At 40.8% G+C, this 27,645-nt stretch overlaps 1 protein-coding gene and 1 long non-coding RNA gene across 21 annotated transcripts in view; one reads left to right on the top strand and one right to left on the bottom strand.

Annotated features, from left to right (window-relative positions):
- Nucleotides 1-27,645, bottom strand: part of TRPM3 (transient receptor potential cation channel subfamily M member 3) — a 612,777-nt gene that overhangs the window by 75,606 nt on the left and 509,526 nt on the right. For 9 of the 16 annotated variants that reach the window (XM_086415480.1, XM_086415482.1, XM_086415486.1 and 6 more), the window contains 9 exons: nucleotides 26,221-26,271; nucleotides 18,947-18,982; nucleotides 18,651-18,791; nucleotides 17,269-17,298; nucleotides 16,190-16,479; nucleotides 15,324-15,552; nucleotides 12,878-13,045; nucleotides 8,083-8,223; nucleotides 1,504-1,632 (listed from right to left, as the gene is read on the bottom strand). In XM_086415480.1, the coding sequence (XP_086271606.1) occupies nucleotides 1,504-1,632; nucleotides 8,083-8,223; nucleotides 12,878-13,045; nucleotides 15,324-15,552; nucleotides 16,190-16,479; nucleotides 17,269-17,298; nucleotides 18,651-18,791; nucleotides 18,947-18,982; nucleotides 26,221-26,271 (1,215 nt within the window). Of the gene's footprint in view, nucleotides 1-1,503; nucleotides 1,633-8,082; nucleotides 8,224-12,877; nucleotides 13,046-13,795; nucleotides 13,884-15,323; nucleotides 15,553-16,189; nucleotides 16,480-17,268; nucleotides 17,299-18,650; nucleotides 18,792-18,946; nucleotides 18,983-26,220; nucleotides 26,272-27,645 lie in introns of those variants that run through there. The other 7 variants (XM_086415481.1, XM_086415483.1, XM_086415494.1 and 4 more) reach the window with 3 other exon arrangements.
- On the top strand, nucleotides 1,593-19,517 carry LOC147367012 (uncharacterized). 5 transcript variants are annotated; one of them, XR_015169710.1, is made up of 5 exons: nucleotides 2,281-2,468; nucleotides 10,508-10,643; nucleotides 16,788-16,873; nucleotides 17,781-17,851; nucleotides 18,507-18,921. It is a non-coding gene; the product is annotated as an uncharacterized LOC147367012 (long non-coding RNA). The 5 variants fall into 5 exon arrangements; XR_015169714.1 differs by lacking the exon at nucleotides 17,781-17,851 and having other exon boundaries at nucleotides 2,224-2,468; nucleotides 18,507-19,517; XR_015169711.1 differs by lacking the exon at nucleotides 10,508-10,643.

A 27,645-nucleotide genomic window follows, 5' to 3' on the forward strand; every position in this document is an offset into this window, starting at 1 on the left:
CAACACTGGTCAGGAAGTGGAAGGCATTATGAATGGGAAAGCCTGAGAGTAGACAGGAATCCATTAACAACAACAAAAATCCTGTTCCTTATAAAATGGGACTCTCAAAATGGGGGTGTGATGGCTAGAATTTAAATATCCCAAGGTAGTTAAAAAACCCAAGGGAAGGGCTCTTAACTATTTATACATATTTTTAAAAAATGATCCTACTTTTTCTTGGAGGAGAACATTTTAGCCCTGATAGTAAGGCCCTTTTAACCTGACTTAGTAAAGAAGGCAGGAATTTCCCAGGTGGTGCTAGTGGTAAAGAACCCACCTGCCAATTCAGGAGACATAGCAGATATGGGTTCAATCCCTGGGTTGAGAAGATCCCCTGAAAGAGGCATGGCAACCCACTCCAGTACTCTTACCTGGAAAATCCCATGGACAGAGGAGCCTGGCAGGCTACAGTCCATGGGGTCGCAAAGAGTTGGAACAACTGAAGCAATTTAGCAGCAAGCAGCAGTAATGAAGGCAAGTGTGAATTTGTGGGTTTGTAAGAATTATTTTTTCTATGGAGCCCAATATATTTTCCCACTGACTATAGTACAGCAAGTAGAGCTCTTGAGAATGCAGTGGACTTGACAGGGAATAATTCTTCCAGAAAGTCTCTCCAGCTGACTAGTTTCAGGGGGAAATGCAGAGGAATCACATTGCACAAGCCTGCCATCCCTGTGGACTTGGGAACCAGCTCTGGGAGCCTGTTGGGCAGGGTTGCAGAGCCCTCTGGTGGACTACTGCTTGCCTGCATTTATTATAAACGCTCTGAATCTGATGGGCCAAGGTTAGCCTTGAATTCAAGTACGTCACAAGAGGGTGGCATTTTGATGGCTTCTTTAATGCGATGGGGTGAGGGAGAGAAGAGAGAGACCCACACCCTCAACCTGAAGGACAAGAAATATGCTCATTTTGCCGAGGGCTGGTAGAGAGGCTATTGCCCAGCAGGGGGATAATAAAGGTTGAGAAGGAATAAGCCAGGGAATAAATTAACGAAGGCATAGTTCCTCCTGGAGCTGCTGAAATGCATTTGCAGAATCATAGGTATTTGGTAGACTGGGTCCAAAAAGACCCAAAGTAAGGGGTTGCAATGGGAATTAAAAGTGGAAAATTCAAAGATTAAAAACAATTTAAGTAGAAAAAAAATTTAAAAGTCACATTTATCAAGATGAGGAAAGAGAGATGTAAACAGTGTTGAAGACAACTGGAAGTTTCTTGGGGCAAGAGTGATGCTCCAGAAAATATAGATTAGATCCCAAGCATACGTGAAGTGACAGTCTTATAAACACACACTGAAGCCTCCCAGGTTTGTCTCTAGTGGTCGAAATCAAGTCCCTTATTTCTGTGGCAGCATTAGAGAAATCGTTTCCGGCTTAATTTAGACCCCAACCTTCCTTACTCCCCTCCATTCAGAGAGGAAACTAACCACTGTCTTTCTCCTCTGTTTTCTTTTAGGAAAATGGTTACCTCTCTCATCTTTTCTATTCCCAGGGTGAAAATATAGGAAATGACGATCCATTCCTGGGTAGAAGGCCAGCGCTCCATCTTCACTAGCACGATATAGTTGAACAGCATCAAGTATCCGATGTACGCCAGCTGTAAGGAAACACAATACAGTCTCTGGCTGCGAAGACCTGGGAGCCCTGCCCCTGGGCAAGGGCGCTGTGCAGCAGGACACGACAAGGTCAGCAAGCAGGACCAATTATTCACAATGAAACGAACGTCTAGGTGCTAAACTATCGAAAGAATTTTAAAAGACCATAATATTTGAAAGAGTTGATATTCAGTCTTCCTTTTGAACCTTGCATGTCTCGGGTCCCCACATTCTGCTTGTACCAATGTGTCACGATGCACCATTTTGTTTTGCAGCTACCCCATTTCCGGGGTCTTCTTGGCTAAAAAGGGAACCTCTTCTCTCAGGGACTGCTCTTGCTTAGATATGAGGCTTGCGTCCTTGAACCAGGACAGCACAGTGAATTTTTGCCTAAAGAATGCCAGGGAGATTAAATGTCTAGAAGAAGGAAAGGCAGACACATGCTATACTTGTATATTGGTGAAAACAACATAAAAATAGCCGAGACTTCCCTGGAGCCCCACTTTAATTCTCTTCTGTGTTTACTTTTTTTTTTTCCCCTTCTATCTTAATGTGCTTGCTTGGCAGTACCCTGGGAGGGTTTTACCTCATCCCTGGCACGACTTTCCTGTCCTATCCAAGCTAGGATAGTCCTTCCTGGTTTCTCCTTTGAAACAAAGCAAGAGAAGACAAGCAATGTATAGAATGAGTCTGCGAGGCTGACTGTGACTTGGAGTGAGATTTAATTCTCACGAGGCATGAACACTGGAGGTTGAACCCTGTGGAACTGGCTGAGTGGCAGTGTGTCCCAGAATACTCCTCAGGGTTCAGGTTTGGTGACTGTCACTGGAGGACTCAGGTATGTCTAGTGAGTGGAGAGTAGGAGGGAGGGCTGGCGAGGCTCTTACATAAGAGGCTGAGGAAAAAATTCATTCTAGGGTGGGCAGTGGCAAAGAGCTAAGCCTTTTCTAGGTGAGGCTTCAAGTTGAGTATTGTACTTGCTAACTTTAGGGGCCTCAGGGGCTGTGAATAGGAACTGAGTGAGTAATTCAAATCTGCACTCTTTAGAGCTTAGCAAAGAATAGGAAATGGTGTGGGCAAAAGGATTGAGACCTTGAGAATTCTGGAGGTACAGGGTGATTCTGGAGCCCTGGAGGCTGCTTAGAAGGTGGAAAAACATGCAGCCTGGCTGGGGACACAGGGGTACTGGCAGCCCTGCAGAGCTAGAAAAACAATGATTTCTCTCCTAATGGACCTCTTTTCTTCTTTCCTTACCCCCTTTTTTTCTCTTCCGCCTTTCCTTCTTTTTTCCCTTCCTCTTTACTTTTCCCCCTTCCCTTTTTGCTTCCCATTTTCTTTTTTCCTTCCCCCTTTCTCTTTTTCTGTGTTTTTTCCTTCCCCCCTTTTTTTGTCTCCCCTTCTTTTTCATCTTCCTTTTTCTTTCTTCCCCCTCCTTCCCTTTCCTTTTTAAAAACAAATGAATACACAGATCCTGAATAAGACTTATAGACATTTTCTGAGACCTTGTTATGTTGATGGATTTACAGACACAGCTATTTCTCATCTCTCGAAGGGCCAGCATATGCATATACATGTTGGAGATCACGTATGAAAGTGAGAGGGCAGCTGAACAGATGCTGAAGAGTCAGCAGAGCTCCTTCTCTTCTTGCGAGATTCACTCCTGTACACCCACCCCGCCCAAGGACTACTCTTTATAACCACGCTTTAGCTCCTACCCCACCCACATTGAGATCATTAGCACACTATGAAAACCTCACCTGAAAAGAATCTTGTCTACTCAGTGTGAAACGTATAGGATGGTGTTTAAGGTGTAATTTGTTTTATACGGTTCTTGTTTACCATTATATATTGGCATCCACTCTCTAGTCCCTGTGAGTTCTGTATTTTACAAAACGCAAGGAAAGGACTTTAATGGTTAAATGCTAAAATATACTCTCAGCCTCCTTCTGACCTGAAACCCTTCTCTTTTTAGTTGCTTCTTTCTCCTTGTTGGATCAAATTCCACTGCTTCTGGTGGGCCTTGTTAACCACCCAGGTTTTGTCATTTTACTTACTTCATTGCAAAACTTTCCAAACCATTATCTTCTCTCGTCATAAGTAGGCCCAGTGACACACACACAATTCTTCCAGAACCTCTTCATTTTAATACTTAAATAACTCCTTCAATCTGCCTCTGTCCTGTAAATACAGGTACAGTGTACTTGTTTGGCAGAAAGACTAGTGTTTGGTGGAAGGAATGTAGATGTCAGTGACACTTGGATTTAAAAATCCTCCACTCAGCTGTATCTTTTTGTGCAAATCACTTCGCCTGCCTGGGACTCCTTCTGTGAAATGGAGATATTTGCAACTGACCCTGCAGAGCTTTTGCAAGGATAGAGAGACTGGAATATGCATCTCTCTCCTGACGCAGCCCACTGAATGGTGGCTGATATTATTATGCACCTCTATTTTCAAGAAACTTCTATTCTTCTACCTCTGCTTACCTCAGTCCTTCCTTTTTACCCCTGTTCATTATTCATACCTCTGTTCTTTTTTCTTTTTTAAACTGACCTCATGGCTTATGCTTCCTCCAGGACCTTCTCTTTTAGCTCCTGCCTATTTTTTAAATCATAACTACTCTACAATGCTTTCCTTTCCAATATCAAGCTGCAATATACTATTTGGGGACAACTCTCAAAATATGGACTTCCAAAAATAGGGCTTTGAATATGTTTCAATGGTACAATAGAGGACAGGCTGCTGTCTTAGAAAAAACCTCTCCTAGAACTCGCTAACATTCATGGGGCCTTGCTGCACATTACCCTAACAGAACATGGTTTAATGGTTGTGGGTGTATGTGTGAATATATATTCATATATATACATACTTGTATATATCCTGTAAGCTTTAACAGGCTGTGGGTAGAATTCCATAATTTTGAAAAGAAACATAACCTTATGATTCTTAGGTTAGTGGGAATCCTTTAAGAATCTATTTACTTATGTATTTTTATAAAATTTCCATTAACCAAGATGCATGACTCCTAAAGTATGAAAAGTAAGCAACCAAAGCCTGCTGAAGCTGCCTGGGGGTCCCTGGTGGGGCTTGGCCATTCCTCATTTCTTCCCGGGCCTTTTCCTACTGCCACAAGAGAGTGGAAGGGCTGCATGCTGTCGGCAGATGAAGGAGTCTGCTCCTGCTGGAAAAGCCCAGAGCACAGTGGTGCCCTCTGACCTGGCACCACTGGAACCTTGAACTGGTGTCCTTTCCAACTGGGCCCTAGGAACAGGCTCTCACACAAGCCAGTCTGGGAACCAGCTGGAACAGAAGAGGACTCAACCTGCTCTCTGGAAACTTGCTAAGACAGGAACTCACTTTATGTGGAAGTGAGGTGTGCCTTACCTTTCAGAACCTTGGGAATGTAGAATGGGATACTTTTGGAAATTGGGGTGGGAACTACTCTTACAGACAAGAAACAAAAGCAAATGGGCCCTTTGATTTACAGCTGCATTTCACAATTGCCACTCTACATCTCCATTTACTTCCTTGAGGCCTGGGCTTTGTCAGTGCACATGGATTTCTGGAAATCATTGTGGAAACACAATTGGACATAACTGGAACATCGGTCTAAGGAGTATGTGGAGGGTAATCCAGTCAGCCATGAAGAAAGGAGCTGGACACATGCCCTCCCCTCCTTCTCAAAGAGGTAGCCCCACAACCTGCAGTATATTGTACAAGGAAAGCAGTGTGCCCTGTGCTTCCCAGACTATAAGACTCACCTGAGAACTGAAAAGAGCCTCTCAGGCTCCTCCCTGGAGATTCATTTAGTAGGGCTATGATAGGGTCAGGAATTTGCATTTCTAACACAATCCTTTATCATCATGGAAGTTTAAGAAATACCAGGCTGAAAACTCAGCCCTTTGTCTAGAGTAATGGTTCTCATCCCTGGCTACTCATTACAACCACTTGGGAGCTTTGAAATATCCTGATGTCTAGGCTGTGCCCCAGACCAACAACATTAGAATCTCCAGGAAAAAGAATCCACGAATCTTTTAAAATATAGATTAAATAGAACCCAGGTGTTTTTTTTTTTTTTTTTTCTTAGCACTGCAGGTGATTCCAGTATGTGAATAAGGCTCAGAACCATTGCCAGGGCATTTGTGATCTAAAAATATTCATGGCTAACAAACTGCCTCAGCTACGTGAAGGGAACTAGAAAAATCAAGGAAGTTAAAATTAATACAGAACACAAGAAAAAAAAAAGATGACTCAGAAGGATAAAAGAATCACGTACTCTATACAGGTGATAGATATTCCTGAAACTACTACTTCTATTGGCTTCTTTTATGCTCTAGAAAAGGAATCTGTAAACATTTTCTATAAAGGACCAGATAGTTAAGATAGTTTAAGGTTTTTGTGGGTCAAATGGTCTCTATTGCAAGTGACCAACTCAACAGTTGGGGCATAAAAGCAGCCAGATTATAGGTAAATAAATGGGTTGGGTTGTGTCCCAGTAAAACTTTATCTATGGACATATGAATTACATGTGAATTTCATGTGTGACAAATTCATCTTCAATTGGTTTTATTTTAACTCTTTAAAAATATAAAAAACACTCTTAGCTCACGGGCCATAATAATGGGCCGTGGGCTGGATTTGACCCATGAGCTGTGGTTTGCCAAATTCTGACCTAGGCTGAGACAATTAAAGCAGTCTAATATAAGAGAAAGGGCAGACCTGGGCATAAAATACGATAAAAAACATTATCTTGATAAAACTGTTAGTTTAGGAAAAGTATATATAAAGCACCTAGCAGAGTGCCTCATAGTAGGTATTCAATAAATGATAGTCTATCATTGTTGAGTGGACGGATGAATAAAACACTGTTGCTCTGCAATTGGTCTAGCCTAGGAATAACAAGTTACATTTATCTTATGCTTAATGTGTTCCAAGCACTGTTCTAAGTGCTTTACATATTTTAACACATTTAATCTTTACCAATACTTATAAAGCAGGTACTATTATTATCCTCATCGTAAGAAAATTGGGAACAGAGTGTTAAAGTAAATTGCTTAAGGTCACACTATAATAAAGAGGCCCGGACAGGATTTCTACTTAGGCTGTCTGACTCCAAAGTCCATGCTTGCCACTGGTTGTCAGAAAATAACAAATATCTGCATGCAATATATAAATAGAAATGATTTTTGCATCCCTTAGTTATTTTTTTGGAGGGGAGAGTATTTTTCTTTTTTTAATGTTAACAAATTAAAATTTTTACTTCTTTTTACTTTATTTATATTTTGATACTTTCTCATCCTCTTTTAAGGGTGTGCTTTAAAGCAGTGATTTTCAACATGTGCCATTTACCCCGAGAGGAGACATCTAGCAATGTCTCAGACAGTATGTTTATCACATGTGGGGTTGGAGACTGCTACTGGCACCTAGTGGACAGAGGCCAGGATGCTGCTCCGCATGTTACAATGCACAGGGCAGCCCTCCTTAACAAAGAATTATTCTGCCCCCAAATGCCAATAGTGATGAGGTTGGGAAAGCCTGGCTTAAAGTCATCACTGAGTGTCAGCACACAGGACCACACAAAAAGGACCTCATCTAGTCATTTGCGTCATCTCGGCCTCAGACTCGGATTATCCTGCTGCTGACTCAAGTGACTCGTGTGTAGCTGGTTGTGAGAAAGGCCAAAAATGCAGATGCACTACTTTTCATCTGGCACCACTCCACAGTGGCTGGAGAGCAGCAGAAATGACCTGGGTCAAAACTTACCTTAAGCTTAAAATATCATGAAAAACAGAGGCAGAAAACTAGCGGTCAGGCCATTTCTCCCCTATCAGGAGGCTATTTCAGGGATAATCTTTCATCTTGTGGGCAGAAAATATTTGCAGGGTATGCTCACTGGACAGTATTTGCTGTGATTGTAGGTTTCTTTACATGTTTTTTGCTGTTTTGTTTGCATGTTGCTTGCGTCAGAGCAAGAAAGGTTGTTTGATGACGTATTATATTGGGAGTAATTACACACTTCTGATCCCCATCTTTAGTGGTTTTCCTTCTAACACTCTGCTCAGCCCACCAATGGTCCCCCTAAAACCAGGATTGACATCTAAAATAGGCAACTCTGATCCAGCACTCATCCATCCAGAACATGGAAGCATTTTGTAAAAGGACCTCTATTTCCCTTCTAGACTTGACTCATATTCATCTCATTTCTATTTCTGTTAGCTCTTTTACCATTTCCTTTATTTTCTGGAAGGAGGAGAAATATAGAAACTGTGGAAGCTGCCTCACAAGCTCCACAAATCTTGCAAAGCTATAGGAAAAAGCAAGGTCTTAGGACTGTTATTCCTGCCTGTGTGGTCCTTATATTATGACTTGCAGAAGAAACCACCCAGGTGCATGAGAAACTGACGTTGGCTCTTTGTTGGCCATCCATTAAAAAGGAGAAAAGGAAAGATGCTTACAGTGTAGAACCAGAACTTCACAATGGGTGCATTGTAGAATTCATAGATTTTTCTGCCCAGGGGGATGAACCGGTGTCTGCTCTGAACTTCTTCTTCATCCTTCTTCCTGGAGGACTCCCCGTTGTTTCTTCCCAACATCGCCTATGGTGGAAGAGGACCCATAGCATCACAGCAGGGTTCTGGAGAGCAGGCAGTTCAACATGCTCATTTTACAGATGGGAAAGTGTGTTCCCAGAACCTGAGAGCTTTGTTCAGGGTCCTCAGAGATTTGGAGATCGTGCCTTCCCTAGGTGTGCATTTGCATTATACATAGAATCTGTATATCCTTCGCCTGGGATGGAAGGCCTTAGGGATATTTCTTGATTGTTCTCGTCTCTTCTTCCCTGGAACCTCTGGAAGATGAGGTGTTGGAAGATACCCAAAGTTCTGAGAGACAGAAAAAGTATAACCTGGAAAGACCAGGAACCTCTCATTCCTCCCAACCCCTTTTTTGTTTTATCATGAGACAGGCAGGTCTGGGTTCTCTACTCATGCTAATGACTCTTAAGTCAAGGGTACCTTAGACTAGTAATGCCTTATTTGTCCAAGGGTTATGGACATTCAAGAGGTTTAGGTATCTGAAGTGCCTGAGCTTAGGTTAGGAGCATCTATTCAACTTTTAGGCATATGCCTTGGCTTCCTGATTTCAAACCCTGGGAAGCCTTAGTTTGGTGATTCCCGGGCACTCTACATTCCTCTGCATAGGAGAGTCAACCAGGCAGGACTAGAAGTCAGGCCTGACTTGAAAAGGACCTCATTTTTAAGTTGTTGCAGATTTCCTTAAATCAATTATTTCCTTCTCACTATTGACAGCAGCAGGAACAACAGTGATTAAACGTCACAAAAAAGGCAGAACTTGAAAAAAGGCAGGCATTGACAAAGAAGATTGGTCCTAATCTGGACACTTAGCATCTGTGGCACATTGGGCAAATTATTTTAACCTGAGATTTAGTTCTTTTTAACTGTAAAATAAGGGTAGTAATAGCACCTGATAGAGGGTTGGTCTACAAATCAATCAGCATCTGGCATTTAATAAGTGCTCAGTAAATATTGTTGTTGTTTAGTTGCTAAGACATGTCTGACGTTTTTGCGACCCCATGGACTGTAGCCTGCCAGGTTCCTCTGTCTATGTGATTTCCCAGGCAAAAATACTGGAGTGGGTGGCTATTCCCTTCTCCAGGGGATCTTCTCTACCCAGGGATCGAATCTACATCTCTTGCATTGGCAGGCAGATTCTTTACCACTGAGCCATCAGGGAAGCCCCAGTAAATATTAGCTGGTCTTTAAAGTGAACTAAGACTTTCTCAGATTCTCTTGACTGAAATGATTTAGTTGGGATCTCTCACCAGAAAAAAGTGTGATATTAGGGATCTATTATACCATATTTCTTGGCTTTAATTCTTTCTATGTTGTTCTAAATAAGGTTAGTTCTACAATGTTTGGCAAAGGAAATTTTTATTAAGTGTGAGAACAGGGTAGAATCTTACAACTACTCAGAGACTGACAAGGGCTTGGGAGAAGAAAAAGTACTAGGAATAAGGGTTTAAAATTGAAGATCTAATCACCAAAATAATTTACCCTGAAGTTGGTAATGGAGACAACCAACAGTTGGTTCTGGCTTCAAACCACCTTACCCACAATATGAAATATTAGTTTCAACTATTTCTGTCATTACCTCAAGTATTCACTTTACTTAAATATGTAACAATCACACATGATTTACCTGTAACCAGAGAATTACAGGAGAGGGTAATTTCCATTCCTTTATTGACCCTCTGGCTGGAAAACTACCTTGAACTAATGAATAAGTTAGACTCCATACTATGGCCTATCTAAGTATTTATTTTGATCAGTGAGCTGAATCAATCTTCATGATAAACACTAGACAGCAATAGGGTTCTACAAATATTGATCATTAACCTCAAGAAACTCTAAAGGTACATGATATTTGCCTTCTATAATTTATAACCTATGTGACACAATTATCCTACTTCTGTTTATTTATATGCTCAAAAATACAGCATCAAAATACATTTTGGTAGACACTTAGATGAGAGTAAAGGCAGCCTGGAGCGTTTTAGGCATCTCAGAGAATAGCATCTTGGGGTAAACTCTAGGGACAGTGGCTTTTTCAACAGTTACAACAATGCCCTTGGTCTCTGGATATATTGAGACTTTATCAGGCAAAATTCAAGACACTTACCTGGCAAGGCAGGTAAAACAAAAATAAAGGACAATCTATTTTGCTGTAAATATTAAAAAATATTTCAAAGTGAGTGCATTTCTGAGAGGCTTGTCCTTCATGGTTTAAGTAAAGCACTTTTGGCCTTTCATTAATTCCAGCCTAAGCAGCTTAACTTGCTGATTTTGTTATTTCTTTTTCCAGCAGTCAAACATTTCCTTTGGCTACATTTCTTAAAGCAGATTGCAACAGGGTCGAATACAGACAAGACTGCACAACACGGATTTCAGAATCTTTGCTGGCTGGACACGGATGTCAAGTCTGGGAAAGATCCTTTGAGGTGAACTAAGCTATTGAAGGCTATTAAACTGAAGCAAACTGAGGCTGGTATTTCATGTACAACTTTGGAAGGGCCAAGGGAAAATGTTCTATTCCAAGAGAGGATACATCGGTTTAACACAGAAGCTCAAATATCAGTCCTATGAAGGCAGTGGAGTTGTCAACAAGTTGCATTTTCCAATTCTGTTCAGAGTGAGCTGAGACCAGTGGCCCAGCAGTAACAGAACTTGTCATTAGGGTCTAAAGAAGCACCACATTAAAAAAAGGTGCTGTCCAGCTCTGATTTTGCCAGCCCATTAGTCCCTTCCTTCCTTTCATTCTCCCTGCTGTTTTAGCCTGTGGAGAATCAGCTCAGGCATTAATGCTACTGTGGTATCTTCTACTTGGGTTCTCAGTAGGCAACAGCAGGGGCTATTCTCTGGGAAGCAAAATTTGCTTTCAGTCCAGAGATGCACCTTTCATTGTGGCTTCTTGAAACATCAGATCCTCAAAACTCTGAACGGAGCAGGAGAGGGAGCTGTCTCTGTTTTCCTCCTTGAGACCCAACCAGAAAGAATACTGCCTTAGCTTCTGACTACCTTCCTAGTTTCCTACTTTGAGCCCTCCTAGGATGTACGCCAAAGTCAAGGCCATGTCAAACTAATTTGGAACTAATTAGGTGGATAACCTTGGGCCACTTAACCTATCTTGAATCTCAGCTTCCTCATCTGTAAAATGGTATAACAGTAGTACCTACTTTGCGAACTTGCTCTGAGGATTCCATGAGTTAAGTAAAGCATTTAACACCATTATAACAACATTAACAAACATTTATCTCATGATAGGCACAAGTATACATTAGTTACATGTAAGCTTTTCACATTGTTTACATGTACCTGTGAGCTATTAATAATAATGTTGTTATTCTCATATTAGAGGTTAAGAAACTGTGCCTGAGGTCCTACTGTGAATAGGTGATGGGGCAGGGTTCTGCTGAAGTATTTAATAAAGATTCGATATTACTACCACCAATGTTTCTGCTAATGATCAAAATATGATTTCCTATACTTGAAGGGGTTCAGAGGCCAAAATTAAGGTCAGATATTTAGGAAGACAGTCATTTGATCCTAACATAGAGGGAAGCAGATGCCTCCACTGATTTATAGAAGGATCCTGAAACTGAAAGCAAACACTGGACTTCAACTCAGTGAGTGAAAAGCTGTGGCCTGATGCTTATACACTGTTGTACTTGGGGCTGGGAATGTGCCTGTGAATAGATCTTTAAGAAGAACCTGCTGGAAGGAAAGGGCATTTATCTGGAGGAAAAACAATTCACAGGGTGTTCCCATGAGGATAATAATCCAAAGGCCTTTTGTCACCTGAGCAAAACCAGTTTTTATTTTCTCCCCAAACAACTTCTTCTGGCTCATCACGGTCACTGGTCAGAGTGATGGTGGAGGCTGGGGGATATCCAGGAAGTTCTAAGGAGTTGTTGCCTTATGTCACCAAAGCTCTGAAGCCTTGTTTGTCCCTTTAACAGCCTGTGATATTTTTAGACTTTGAATACAATCCAGTGGCAGTCACACTGCTCTCCAGTTAGAGTTGTGGGAAGCTGTCCCATGCCCAGCTGCCCCCAATCCCCCTACAGAACAAAGGATCCATGCTCTATAATTATACCAGGAAGAGCTAATAAAAGCCTTCCATACAAACCTCAAAATTCAATTAGTCCTCCATTTGTGAGCCTGACCTCGAAGACAGATAAAGGCTTAGCTTCTGATCAGTACAACAGTTTCAGCTCAGTGGAGCCGACTGCTCCCAAATCAGATTCCCTTTCCTCTTCATGTGCTAAGACTGCCACATCACCTGGTTGTTTATAAAGTATCGCCTGGTTGGAAAATTCAGAGTGTGTTGCTTTTGAATTTCACTGGGTTGTTGAGTGCCACTTATCCTGGCCAAAGGATTAGAATTAGTCCCTTTAGTTACTTGAGCATAGAGAGGACACTTTTTCTGGGGGCGGAGAGGATGCATAGCACACAGCATGTGGGATCTTAGTTCCCTAATCAGGGATTGAACCTGTCACTGAGCTAGCAAGGAAGTCCTCGAGAAGACACTTTTATAATACCCTGCTCTCAATACTTAAATGGAAGTAACTGGTGGGAAGGTGACCCCAAGAGTTACTAAATCTTAAGTCATATCCACGGGAGAGGTGGGTTAGTGGTTCTCCCCTCCAATAATAACAGCATAGATTTTTCTTACTGTCAGTTCCATGTCCTCTTCATCTTTTTCCTTTGTGGGCTTCTCTGGTTCTTCTTGCTCCTTCTCTTGGAGGTGGATTTCCTGGGCCTGAGTCATATAGGGCATGTCATCTTTGTTCTTGAACTCCAAGCTGAGAATTGAAGGAGGAAGTAGAATTCCCAGAATTACCTAAAGCAATAATAATGATAATAATAATAATCACATTTAAAGGATTAAGATAAGGGTGGTTGCTTAGAATCAGAACACCTGGGGTGTGGGGTCTGTGTTTGTGGGCATGTGTGGGTGTAGGAGTGTTGGGTGTGCCCAGAGTGAGGACCTGCATATCTGAATAACTAAGCCCATTCATGCTAAGAGAATTCCTTCTGCCCACGTGACTGGGAGCTGTTAACTCACAGTAGCTCAGTCTGATTTTGGCAAAACAAAGCATCTTATTCAAATACATCTTACCCAATTAACACCTACTTTGCACAGAGGAAACTGAGGAAAAAGACCCTACCCAAGGCAAATATAGGAAAAAATTCAGATTCCCAGTTAGTAGCGTGATAGCACTTAGCTCTGTGAAATCAATTCATATGTTATGTCCACTGGCATTTATTTACTAATATGCCAAGTGGAATTGATTATGTATCATCTGGTTATCTCTGTAAAAAATACTGTCCTAAGTTGACCTCAAGAAAATCTGTTTAAGAAAGCATGTTATTCATTTTAGCATCCCGCAGCATTTCGTATTATCCAGCAGTAACACACACACACACACACACACACACACACACACACACACACACACACACATATGGGCTCTGTATCACTATGAGAAGCCCCCTGCACCACGCCCCAGGAGGCCCAGCACTGTGTTTCACTACCAAGCACACGAGAGATCCAGAACCTCATTGTTTCCCAGGACCAAGTTTCTGACACCTGATTTGTGCTTCCTAAATCTTCTCCCATCTCTTCCCTCAATCCCAAAATGGTTTATGTACAAGCTTCTGAGTACAACCTTCCTTGAAGAAAGTGTACCAACATGACGGGCTAAGAGAGGCCATAAAGGGCAAGTAAAAATGATCCTCAAGTAAGGAGGCAAGGACAGCCTGTGCTTCAGTGCCCAGGGACTTGAGAGCAGCTAAGGGAAAGGGGAGAGTGGTGACCCTGCCTCAGGGTGCCTGGCAGGCCTGGGAAGGCTCAGATGGCAGGCCTGGCAGCCTTCAGGGCACATGACACCCTGTCCTCAGAGCTGAGAGCCAGTTTTGGCATTGTTTGTAGTGTGGTGCTGGAATGCCCATGACCCACTTCATGGAACCCTTCTGTGACTCTGGGCCAAGATCCCACAGACAGGGTGGGTGGGGGAGAGGTGCTGGTTCTATCAGGGTGGTGTCAGCAGATTGCTCTGGTTTGGTGGCCCTTTTGTTTTGGGCTGACCTCAGAGTCACCTAGATCAGGTTGTTCTAGGTAAATATAAGCCTGGCTGGTTTCAGTTGCAACAGCTACAAACTAAACAAATAAAGCATTTTAAACATTCTTTCAATCTCCTCCTTTCCCCATTTTGTCTTTTAAAAAACTCTTTCAGTTTAATGTTTTCCTTGTAAAACACAGAAGAAAACATAAAAAAATCGAAAGCCATTGATTATCCTATTTCTTATATTTTCAACCCAGGGATAAGCACTACAAAAAGTTTACTGTGTATCCTTTTTGTTTTTTTAAAATATGAAGTTATATGGATAGAACTATACCTGTACATGCACTTTAAAAAACAACAAAATATGGTCTCAGGCTACATATTGGTCTGCAACTTGTTTTTCTTCACTGAAGAATAGATCAGGATTATCTGGCAGCATCTTTACATATAAATCTATCTCATTTTTATTTCATTTAAAAAATGTCTTAAGTTTAGCTGATAGGAGCCAGTGTCTCTTTATGACATGGTGCCAAGGGAGGGCCAAGGTGTTCAGGCTTGCATGGAGGTAAAAGGTTGTCCAGGTAAGTGTCTCCTGGTGTAGCATGGCTTGTGACAGAGTAAATGGTACCTTCTATGGTACCGGTGTGTGATTGTCACCTGTGGGTATTCTGAGAAATATTACTGTCTATGCATACTATCTCTAGAGGCTCTTTTTTTGTTGTTTTTTCCTCTTGGTCTGGCCACACGGCAGGTGGGATCTTAGTTTTCCAACAAGGGATCAAACCGGTGCCCCCTGCAGTGGAAGCATGGAGTCCTAACCACTGGACTGGCAGGAAGTCCTACCTAGATGTTCTGATTTAGCAGAATTTGGGGTTGGCCCTCATTTCCATACTTTACAAAAGCCCAATTATACAGAAGATTCTGATGCATAGGTGGGGCTTAGAAGTCCCCTCCTGAGTTAAGAGGACACCTACTACCACTGCAGATTTGGCTTGGAAAACTCCCACCAACCCCTGGGCCTCATAGACGACAGAGCCTTCTGGGAGCACTGACCTTGAGGCCTGAGTTCTTGCGCATCCGGAGCCGACCCATCCACATGTCTGTGAGCAACATCTGGCTGCACGTGTGTGCGATGAAGTCACGGTGCTTGGCAGCTACCGCAAGCTGCAGGCACGTGGCATTGCTCCAGTTCTTCAGTTCATACGTCAGCAGTTTCATGGCCAGCTGCTCATCCTGCTTGTAGGACTGGTCCAGGAGCTCCACGGCCAGCTGGCCAAAGTCCCTGAAAGAGAGAGCATAAGGAGCTGTCTTTTGGCGATCTTGGAGACTTAGATGATGAAAGTGGCAACCCGATGGCCAAGCCGTGTGTGGTTTAGTTGTTCCTCATGGGGTCTAGTCTATTCATTCATTCACCCAGCCAACACCATTAAGCATCTACTGTGTGCCAGATATGGAGTTTAGAAATGGGGGTGTAAGTCAAATTAGTCATGATCCCTGCACTCAGGGCCCCAGATTCAAGGCATACGGATGGGTGAGGCAGATCCACAAATCAGAGTACAGTGTATTTTCTTAAATGCAACAGACCTCAGTTCATAGTTAAGCCTTGTTAACCACAAGTGTGTGATCTTGGGCGAGTTACATAAATTCTCAGTCTCATTTTCTGTAGGTGTAAAGTATGTATTTTAAGGGGACTTACCTCTTGGGGCAGTTAAGAGGATGAAATGAAATCTATGCATCTGTGTGTTCCTCTGTATCTAGCACTGTGTACCACAGATGTTAACTGTCTGTGTCCATCTTCTGTGTGCACCATTGGGTTGATACTGCCTCCTCTTAAAGTACTGGGTAGCTCAGACAACCAGTGTTTGGGGCCCATCTTCCCTTCTCTTCCCCTGACCACCCCATTTGTGGGACTGTCCAACCTGGAGTTGTGGTTCAGCTCCTGAGAGATGTCATCTACCATGTCGTTCTCAGAAGCCTCGTGGGCCATGGCTTTGCAGAGCTTACAGGCCACCAGGGCCTTGGCCATGGCCTCCTCGCCATGCTGCCAGAAGAACAGGGCCATCTTCTGCCGCTTCATCAGGACGGCCCACACCATCAGTTCATGAAAAGGGAAAGGGAAGTGGTTGATCTCAGGGTCATCCAAGTCAATGTCCACCTCTTCTTCACGCTTCTTGGTTGTCTTTCTTCCTCGCCTCAAGGGAACATCATCCTGTAATTTTAGGGAAAAAGCATAGAGATGAAGTTAGAAATGAATCCAATCAATTCAGTAAATAGTTCCTGTGTATCTGCTACTAGCCCAGCCCTGGGATAGATACAGAAAGAAATGAACTATCCTAGCTTCTATTCTAAAAGAACTCACAAGTTCATGCATGCCTAACTTTAAAACAAGCTATAATAAATGCAGAAGCACAGTCCTATGAGAACATGTCAGTGTTAGACTTTAATTTTAAACAAGTCTTTCTCAATGGACTTTTTAAAAAACAAAACAAAACTTTCATCTATTCGTTTCCTCTACAGGTAGGGTCATTTGTACCTCGTGATGGACAGCATTACCCTTTCTGCTGAAAGGACAAGGACATCCTATACTTGCAACTGGATATAGGGTAATAACCACATGAACAGAAGATGGGAGACAGATACTCTGTCTCGAGTTGCTGCATACTTCGTTAGATGCATTTATGAAGAATTTCTGGCCTTTGGGTCTGTTGCCATTTGTAAGCACCCATGAATGAGTAGATTTCACTTACTGGAACCTATATGCTTTCTTGGTTTTCAAGTTAGTATTTCAAATATGATTTTTTTTGTTTGCAATGCTAATATAACCTCATGATAGAATTTTCAAAGCTACTGTGACTACCCCCTTGTCACCGGGAAAAATGTCACTTCCTTATTTTAGAATCATGTACTAAGTCCTACCACTGGAATGAACATATATATATTTAAAACATGTAATAAAGAGAATAAAAAATTGACACTAATAATTTGAACAAACACTTACCTCCATTCCCAACAGTTTCAAGGCTTTGGGCTGTTAAAAAAATTTTATGCACAAAGTTAGATCTTTCTTTATAGAGGTAAGAAAAGAATCCTAATGTATCTTAAATAGGTAATGGAACAAATCTATTGTACTGTATAGCATTTATTCATTTCACTAAATAAAACACCACAGGGGAAGCTCTTTATGGAAATTCTAAGAGAATTACAAATTTAGTGACTTTGGTGAATTACAGAAAATTAGGAAACTAGAGACGTATAATGAGATTGCCTAAAGGGTAGACCCTGCAGGTTTATAATCTCTTTTATAGACCAAGATTTTTTCCATCTTTCTAAAACCATCCTGCTTGGTCGACATCTTCTAGACATCAAGCACTTGAGTGAACAATGAGACTTTCAATCAAACGATGAGGTGTTCCTCAAACCTCTGAAAGACTGCTGCAATATGGAGACTTGGGGTATTATTCAGAAATATTATATGTTGAGATGATTCATGCTGGCTGTCTCTCTTTGCAGCTGACCAGTAGAGCAAGGGTGAATGGGGCCAGAGGGACATTTGTTGAGGTCAAAGGGCACTCAGTGGCATGGTAAGTGTAAGCACACATAGCAGCACCGCTGGTCACACTGGGAATGTGCAAAACACGTGCAGACCAAGGTGGAAGAGAAGGCATCTCAGCAAATTATAGAGCTAAATAGAACTCACATAGATAAAAACCACTGGGGGGGGAGTCCTCAATAATTTTAAAGGTATGGATAGATCCCAAGACCAAAAATCTTGAACACTGATAAAGTAGATAAGATTGTGCTGTGTGCTGTGCTTAGTCACTCAGTGGTATCCGACTCTTTGTGACCCCGTGGACTGTAGCCTGCCAGGCTCCTCTGTCCACGGGGATTCTCCAGGCAAGAATAGTGGAGTGGATTGCCGTGTCCCGCTCTAGGGAATCTTCTCAACCCAGGGATCGAGTCCAGGTCTCCCACATTGCAGATGGATTCTTTACCGTCTGATTATTTGAATATAATTACTATTCTCCAATCATTAAGGTTTACTGTTTTAAATGAAAAAATTACTTTTTTTTTAATGTACCAAAAGACTTATTTAGAAGTTGAGCATGTCATCTCAATTCACAGAATGTATAAAAGCTAAAAAAGTTCACTTTCAATGCCAGTTTCTGATTTGAATTGGATCTAGTGAGAAAAAGAAAGAGTGTAACACTCAGTACATTTTTTTTCTTTTTTAAACAGATTTGATGGCAGAGGGAAGAAGAGGCAGGACAGCTGCCTTCTTATCTGATTTCCCCCTTGCAGACAAGGAAGCAGCCACACTCCAAATCTACTGCATCCTAGACCTCCCCAGAAGCCAGGAAATGGAATTGGAGCCAGCCTCACCCTCTTTGGGCCAAAGAGGTTGTGGTAGAGCGTCCGGAAGCGCTTGCGCGTGTAGTTGCAGCGATAAGCCCCTCCCATCAGGTACTCGATCACCAGGCCAATATCGATTAGGCTGATTCTGTAGTCTGGGGGCAGATTCCCCTACCAGGGAAGAATGGAACACACACACATCCAAGAGACAAGGGGGTTTACTAGGGATTCTACTTCATGTGTTCTGTAACTATTTTAGACTAAAATAATAATAATAATTAAAAAGAAACATATTAATGTATTATTATGCTGGTTAATCAATTCACCTTAAAATAGATCCAACCGAAACCTGGATATTCTCGCTTGGAAAGAAGACATAAGTTAAATAAGAAGATGCAGTAATCGTCGGCAATAACAGAAAATCAAAATATTTATTCAAGTCTTCAGCTGGGGAGAAAAAAACACCAGTGTAGCAGAAAGAAACACAAATGGCAAATTCTACCACTCCCAGCCACCAAGGAACTAGGTTCCCAGATGCTCCCCCAGACCCCTTCACTGCTCTGCCTCGGACCCAGGCCTGTTACTGGCCTCTTGCTGATCATTTATTTCTTCACGCTCACTAAGTGAAGACTCCTTCCAGAAAGTAGTTGTTATTACCAGGGACTGCATCAGGTGAAATATGCTGAGAGCTTGAATATCCTTTATACAAAACTTCTATTAACAATTTTTAAAAAATTGGCACCTTTTTAATAAAAGGAGAGCATGATGGATGTTATGACAAAGACTTTTATGAACATCACTTCTGTTTAAAGAAGAAAGAAGGGTGAAATAAGAGAAGTTTTATCAATAGAATATTTTATTTCTCCAAAATTAAAGAGGTTTTTCATATTTTCTTTCAGAGAATAGTGCTTCTTAAAGATCTAGAGCGACAGTGTAAGTTTAATGTTATACATATAGGTGCAAAAACAGAAGAGTTATTATTATTATCTTCTCATTATTGGTTTCTACTTCAAAAGGGACCTCTGTGTAGCCTGAGGAAAATCTTTGCTTTGTTAGGTGATGGAAGAATTAGCTGTTTGTGGGAAATTCTGAGCTCACAGTGAGTTCCAAAGGGTACAGCTGATCAAATCTCACTATCTGAAAGGTTTAGTTCCCTGGTGCTCTGTACCATGAATGGAAGAGGTGCCACATGTGCAGGAAGCCTGGCACACTGTATTCTTAGATTTATTTTGGAGGGGCCGGAGGACTGCATCCGCTTTGGGATTTGTCTTTAATGGAGGCTGCATTCAGGATGCTATGTGAAATTCCTGCTACTTCATGGAAATGGCTCATAACAGTCGTGGTAGTTTTCTAGCCTTGTGGCATCTGAACCACCGGGGAAATGTGGTGACTCTGCAAAGGTCTGGACCCTGTCTCGCTTCAAGTATGAGAGGCTATGCACTTTATGAGCTGTCCAGGTGATTCTGAGTCTACTACATAAAGTTCAGATGGGGTTACATAGCAGCATTGGGAAATTCAAAGTGTACGAAGATAATCATTGTCACTAGGGAATTAGCTTATGAAGGTGGGTCTCAATTATCCTTACTGAGCTTTCCTATGGGCAAGAGCAATCATCTGAAAGGGATTCAGAATCAGAGGTGGCCAACTATATCTTACCATCAAACTTATAACTTCCTACTTTTAATTGTCTTATTTATCTTCACATTCTCAATGCCTGGTGTATGGTAGGCATTCAAGATATTTTTGGGGAGGAGGGGTAAAAACGTGAATAAGTAAAACATTGAAATTAATCAATGTATTTGGGATCAAGTCTCAATTTGGGGTTCTTCAGTATTATATTCTCAGTAACATTCCCACCCAGTCATTCCTGGGTGGGAAAGCTCTAGCTATCCTCAGGCTATCAAGAAAGACCAAATCATCCGGTTCCTTTAAAACAGAACTTAGGGAAAGATTTAAGATAGTAACTTTTCATGTATTGTCCTTTCTATAAGTGCTAAACTGAATTTAAGAATGTTACCTGTGCAACCCTTTTTATCCATTATTTTGGGCAGGTTAACAAGATTGCAGTTTCCATATTGTCTGGCTCTTACTGGACAGTCATGCGAGGCTATTATTAGCAGTGCCCCAGAGCCGCTTTGGGCATGTGTGGGTCAGCCTCATCTCCTGTGCATTTGGCTGCTACAAGGGTGACTTGCAGAGGAGGCTCACCCCATCTGTGCTATTTTCCTTGGCACTGTGAGGCTGGCAGGGGAAAGAGCACTGGCTGCGTGTCAACTGCTCTGAATTCTGTCCATCCTTCACAAATCATCCACTTTCCCTCAAGGCCTCAGTTTTCTTCCCAGTAAAAGGGGCTGAACTCCTTGTCCTTTATGGTCTGTAATGCCCAAGTGCCAGGTTTCAGGACCTCCCGCCACCCCCGCCCCACCACAACAAAGGTTTACTGTAATGCGACTGAACAACAATCATAGTGAGTCTATGAATTTGTGCCTATTTTTAAACCTTGTAACAATTTTCTAAATTTAAAATGTGGGTAATAGTGAGCCTACTACCTATATATTTTCTTTTGAGAAACCATGTGTGAACATCAGTTTGAATTCTAAGAACAAGAATCAATATTGCCTGAAGACCAATATTGAATGATGATATTTACGCTTTTGAGATGTAAGAATGGGTTGTCAGGAAAGAGATAATAGTAAAATTCAAAATAAATAAAAAATTTTAAGGGGCAACATTGCAAATGTTCTATAAACATTGGTGATGTTTTGCAGAATTTTATGCAAATTCATAAAGGGCTGATAGGTTTACTTACTACCAAAATAGGTGATGGAATATACTTTTCCTAAAGACTTCTTATATAAAGCTTGATTATTTCAGAGTGATTTTTGTATAGTCTGGTGTGAAGCAGGAGAAAAGATTCTGTGACTATTCTAGGTTACTGAGCTTTGAGGGATGGCCTGAAAGGAACTGGCCTGAATTCTGTTTGACCGCAAGAAGGCGATGGTCACCTAACCCAAGGCAATGAGGCGTCTCTCTGTACTTGGTTCAGTTTGTGCTCTGAAAACAGGCAATGTGGACACAGTTCCTTCAAGGTTCTATTTCTAAAGGTTCAGGTGTTTGATCACTACCTGGCAGGCCGTTCTTATATCTCTGCTGCCAGGTCACTGGGCAAAGACCTGTCCAGAGCTTGCAGAGTTGAGGCAGTTTCCAATAATCCCTGGAATTTGGTTAGTAGAGATAGAGGCTTAGAGAAAAGGGAGGGTAAGTGGTTACGTAGGGATACAGTTGTACTCATAACATCCACTTCCTTTTTGAAAAAAAGAAAAAATGCCACCTCGTATTCCACAGGTAATGTCCAAAAACCTCTGGAGGAGTCTTCCTTTGCTCGGTTCCTTTTCAAACAGGAAGTCAATATCCTGGAGTAATATTCATTCTACCTGCTGTTTCTGTTATTCCCTGCTCCCCCTTTATGGTAATTACTTTGATAACTGGTAAAACCTGAACACTTATTTCCCATTTCATTGCTCTGTGCCTTAACAACACATAGCAAGCCACAGGATTCAAATAATTCGATCCAGAGAGTAAAATAGAGATGTTTTGATCCATGGATAGGTAAATTTGACAACTTGAAAATGTCTTTTTTCATGCCATGAGCCACGACTCTGAAGCTAAATTTTAATCCGTGCCATGCCTAAGGATGTCTTTTAATTAAAATAATAATTTGAATTCATTTATTAGATATGCTTTTATAAATGCACTCTGCTTTTCAGATGTCAATTCATGATATCACTATCAGATTTCAGCTGTTTAGGAAAATTTTTTCTTTGAAACTCATAACAAGCCTTCAAAGAAGACTGTTTCCTTCTGATATATGCAAGGTATAAAATGATAGCTGCTTGTCAGCTTTACTAAGGGAGAATGGGGAAAAGACCATCCTGGTGAAAATTCATGGGAAAAGAGGACACTCCCTCAATGTGTGGCACGGCAGTAGACTGGGCAACCATTCTTTTAAAAATTAAGAATGCTTTGGTAAATTTGCATAAATTTAGCAGATGGAGTTATGAAAACGTCCTTTCTTTACCACAGTGTGTCTGAAATGCTTTTGCTTTAAAAACCTCCAAAGCGCTGGGTCTTGATTCCCATATAGATGAATTTTATTATCACAATTTCACCTCTCTTCCTATATAATGTTCAAATATCACCCTTCTTTATGGGGAGGGATAATTCAGGTAATCTGAAGTATTAGTACATTTAATTTAAGAAAGAAAAACTACCTTTAAAACATACAGAGGCACAAATTGAGCAGACAGCTACTAAAATGCAAGTTAGATTTCATGGAAAAGCAGACAGACTCAGGCCACTCTGGTTTAATATGAAAGCATTGATACATCCAATGGATTATGCATGAAAATGGCTCAGGGAACTGGGTTGGCTGGTATCATTTTAAATTTCTGGTTGATGTGGAATACTAACTCTATTTCACTACTCTTAGATTGCTCTCTTGATAGAAGTAATTTGAGATTTTGAAACTAGCTTCAAATTCGCCATGTTCAATTCTGTTGATTTCAAAGGATACTTGGACTTGGAGATATCCTGGTTAACTTAGTGATGGTATGATAATTCCTAAATGTATTCTCTGGGTTCATAAGTGTTATTTACATTTAATAGACAGATTACCAAACATTATGTGTAAGATCTGAGCTGTGTTTCTAACTTTTGAACAGCATTCATTTTGTACTTATCACTGATCAATTTTTTGTCATAATAGATTAAATCAACTATATGTACATAAAGTCCTATAATTGTAAAGCACACACATATGCTAATTATTATGTTCCTTAATTTTGAAAATTGTTTGATCTGATCAAGATTTTCTTAGCATTTTAAACCTCGTCTTTGTAGATTTTGCATATCTTATTGGCATAAATTTCTGGAAGTCATCTGAAACCTTCTGAAGAAGATGTGCACCAATATTAATTTCTTTCTCATTCACTTCTTAAAAAAAACACAAACAGAAAAACCTCATTTTTAGCTCCTTTGACCCATGAATGTAGACACTGCCAGCTCCTTTGACTACCATTGTGATTCTTGCTCTCCAGTAGTCAGACACTCACCTTTATCATAGAAATAAATGGAGTCTGCATTTCCTGTCCCTATTTCTTCCCAAGAGAAGAAACTAGACAAAGGCTTTCATTTCTCCCAGCCACACTGGCAGTCTCTTTTTCTCAAGAAAAATTGTTCCTAAGTAAGTTCAGTACTATCCTGAGTGATCTGTTATCATTTTTTCCCCATTACTAAATTAGTAAATAAACGAATCCTTATATAACAATATTCTTGCTCTGGTATTGGGATCACATTTGAAAAAGAAATAAAACTGCTCTTAACTGATAGTCCTTCCTTCCAAATTCTGACCATCCTGTCCTTTCTAGTGAGTTTATATTATTTTTGAGGTACACCTTTAGCTAAGAAGTTAAATAAAACCATACTTTAAAAACACTCTACATGTCTTCTACTAAATGTAAGCAAATATAAGAGGCAGTTAATAGGGTTTCAGAAAAAAGAAAGAGGAAGAGAACCTATTAGGACAGGCTTTGATCATTTAGATTCAGTAGAACCTAACTGTAAAAATCTCTGAAAATCAAGCAAGACACTGAGAAACTGGGTGATGGAGGCACATGAGCAACTCTGAAGGCCTGGACTGGCCAGTGACTGGGACAGAAGGACAAATGCACAGCTGTCTCTTCAGAGAGCCTCATAATTCCTTCAGGGACACAGACTAGATTAAGATAAGGGGGATATTTTACTTTTTATAATTTCAGAAAAACTAAAACATTTTATTGAACATGAGCAACAAGTGCCTTGACAAAGAATATATGCTGGGTGTATACACCTTATCTTCTGAGATACTTCCCTCTATTTAGTTTCCAGGCAATTCTAAGCCAAGATAAATTAAACTAAATAGGAAGACTTGAGGAAAAGAGAAATGGGTTTGTTGAGGGCAGGTACGCTTGTGGCTTGAAATGGGGCAAGCCATGGAAAGGTGTGATATTGGTAAAATGTACAGATGGCACAGCCTCTATTTCCCTTGCTTTGAAGGAACTACAGGCTTCACTCACTCGCACAGATGAGAAATTTTTCAGTAGGATTGTGTGGAGGTGAGAGGAAAGTTTCTAGGGGCCATCAGAAGAAGGCTTTTTGTACCCTTTACTCATTACCAGCAAAGTCCAACTGGTTAGTAGTATATTATAAGTAGCCCCAGGGCCTTTGCTTGGCCTTTCAAAGGAAAAATTAGTAAGTGACTACAGGACACCTAAAGGGTAGTTCTAGTTTATGACTTCCTATGAGATGAAGGAGTGGTACTCTTATTTTTTAACCTCACTTTATAGATTTTTCTGAGTATGTCCTATGGACTTGGCAAAGAATTGTGACCAACTGGTAGGTGGGTATACGTGTGTGTGTGCGTCTGTGCATGTATATGGGGTAGGGGAAGTCCCACCGCCTATTTTTAACTTTTGGAATGAAAACGTCATTTTCTGGGAACCCGGCCAAGGGTTCAGAATTGAAGCTACCTTGGAAAGAGTTTGTACAGGGCAAAAGAACCATCACCTGGTTAGGATTAAATGTAACCTCCCTATACCTCATTTTTTCATCTATAAATGGGGATAACACTATATAATAAAAATAACAATAGTAAAATAATTACTTTCATATAATTTTTGTGAAGATGAAATAAGATAAGGCACATAGAAAGCTCAGATTAATGTCACACACTTAGTCATCACTAAACCTTAGGTACCATTTTACTTCGCCCAACTCTTTGAGACACCGTGGACTGTAGCCTATCAGGCTTCTCCATCCATGGGATTTTCCAGGCAAGAGTACTGGAGTGGGTTGCCATTTCCTTCTCCAATTAATAATAATAATAATGATTATTAAAGGATCTGAGTTCTAATTCTAGCTCCTTACTAACCACTCAAAATAGTTCTCACCTCCTTGTGTTTCAACCTCATTTCTAAATTGGGAATAAACCTACTAGACCCAAACCAATTGACTTTCCCCCACCCCCATCAAACTGGATGATGAATGTGAAAAAATATATTAGAGAAAATAAAGTGTTAACAGAATGGAATGTATATTTGTGTTGTAGTCTCTGTTTTTCTGAGACTTTTTGAGCTATGCTTATACTCTGTGTCATGCTAAGAAGTGGCAGTGATACACTGTATCAGGAGCTAGTAAATAAATACGCCTTTCATGGTCGGTTGGATGGCATGGAAATGAGCTCCGCAAACGTGAGGAGCAGATGGGAAAATACAGGTAATGGCATAAATCCACACAGCATGGGGGGAAAGCCTAGAGTTCCACTATCCCAAAGCATTATGTCCAGTGAAAGCATCTAAAATCACAGAGACTGGCAATAAAACTGCAGCTGCATCAGAAGCAGAGATGTCTCAGAGTTAAAAGACAAACGCGCACACCATGTCCAGAAATGAGGGGGTTCTGAGAGGGACAGGAATACTCCGGCAGCTCATGCAAAACAGGCACTTTCTAATCACAGGAAGCAGTCAAGACAGAGCCTCCGACCTGCAGTCCAGAGGGTTCTTACCTTTTTGACATCCCTGACCAAGTGGTACAATGTGTTTGAGGGCCCATGTCTCTGAAAACAATAAAGAAGAATCAAATGGTTTTGCTAGGCAGGGGCTCTCATTGGCAAGGAAAGAAGGATCTGGAGGGAGGGTTTCTGGTGGAGGGGCAGTTCATCAGATGAACCTTGTTCTAGTTGCTCAGTTGTACCTGTCTTTTCTAAACCAACACTGGGGCAGGTTTTTGGATTGTGGCTCCTCAAGAAAAAGCATTTGAGGTTCTAGGTTCAAACTTTGCAAAACAGGCCATCAACTCTGATGACAGCTGGGTCAAAACATTATTCAAGAGGTTAGTTGTGGAGCAGGGGGAGACACAAGGGCCAATTTAGTGCTTTAGAATTATACTTTGGCACACTGCCAATTGCAACTTGTTTATTACACATAATGAATGAGAAACTGGCTAAGGCAGGGCTTGGCAGACTTTTTCTGTAAACAGCCAGATGGTTAATATCTTAGACTTTGTGGGCCATACAGTCTTCATCCCAACATTCAACTCTGCCATTGTGGGGAAAAAAAAATGTTTGTTTGCTTAAGGTAAGAGTGAAGTAAGTGGTTTGCTATCCTCTTGTCTTTCAGGATAGGAATTCCAGATGAAATAGAGGATGCCCAGTTAAATCTGAATTCCAGATAGACAGTGAATAATTTCTTTTTATGTGTTTTAACTTTCATTCATTTTATTAATTCTTAATGTTGAACTGTTTTTTTCTTTGTCATATTGATGGTCTATTTGGTAGTTCTCTTTTGTATTCATGTATTTTTTATGTATCAAATTAAAAGTTTTAAATGTAACTACATCTCTTAATCTTTTGATTTACAACTTTTGTTTTTATGTTTTCTCATCTTTTCCTTTTTAAATAGAGGTATAACTGACATATAACATATTAGTTTCAGGCATACAATGTAAATGATTTGTTATTTGCATATGTGGCAAAATGATCATTACAGTGTTTCTTTAGTATCTGTCACCATACATAATTCCCAATTTTTTTCTTGTACTAAGGACCATAAAGATCTACTCCCTTAGCAACTTTCAAATATGCAATATAATATTACTAACTATAGTCACTGTGTTGTACATTATCGTGACTTACTTTATAAATAAATTTGGAAATTTGTACATTTTGACCAATAACAATAAATAATTTTGAGTATGTCTCATGCAATAATTGAGACATACTAAAAATTATTTGTTGTTTTTCTTAAATTCACATCTAACTGGGAATTCTATATTTTTATTTGCTAAATCTGGTGACTGTGTTGGAAGATCTTGAACAGTGATGGTAAATCCTTAAGCACTGTTGGAACACATTCAAGTATTCAAGACAATCCCTGTGTACTGCCTCGACTACTAGCCCCTTCAGGCAGACATACTCATCAGAACTCTTTTT

Source organism: Bos grunniens, chromosome 8 (assembly GCF_055505025.1).
Source record: "Bos grunniens cultivar Pamir isolate PY7600 chromosome 8, Bosgru_T2T1.0, whole genome shotgun sequence".
NCBI classification, from domain to species: Eukaryota; Metazoa; Chordata; class Mammalia; order Artiodactyla; family Bovidae; genus Bos; species Bos grunniens.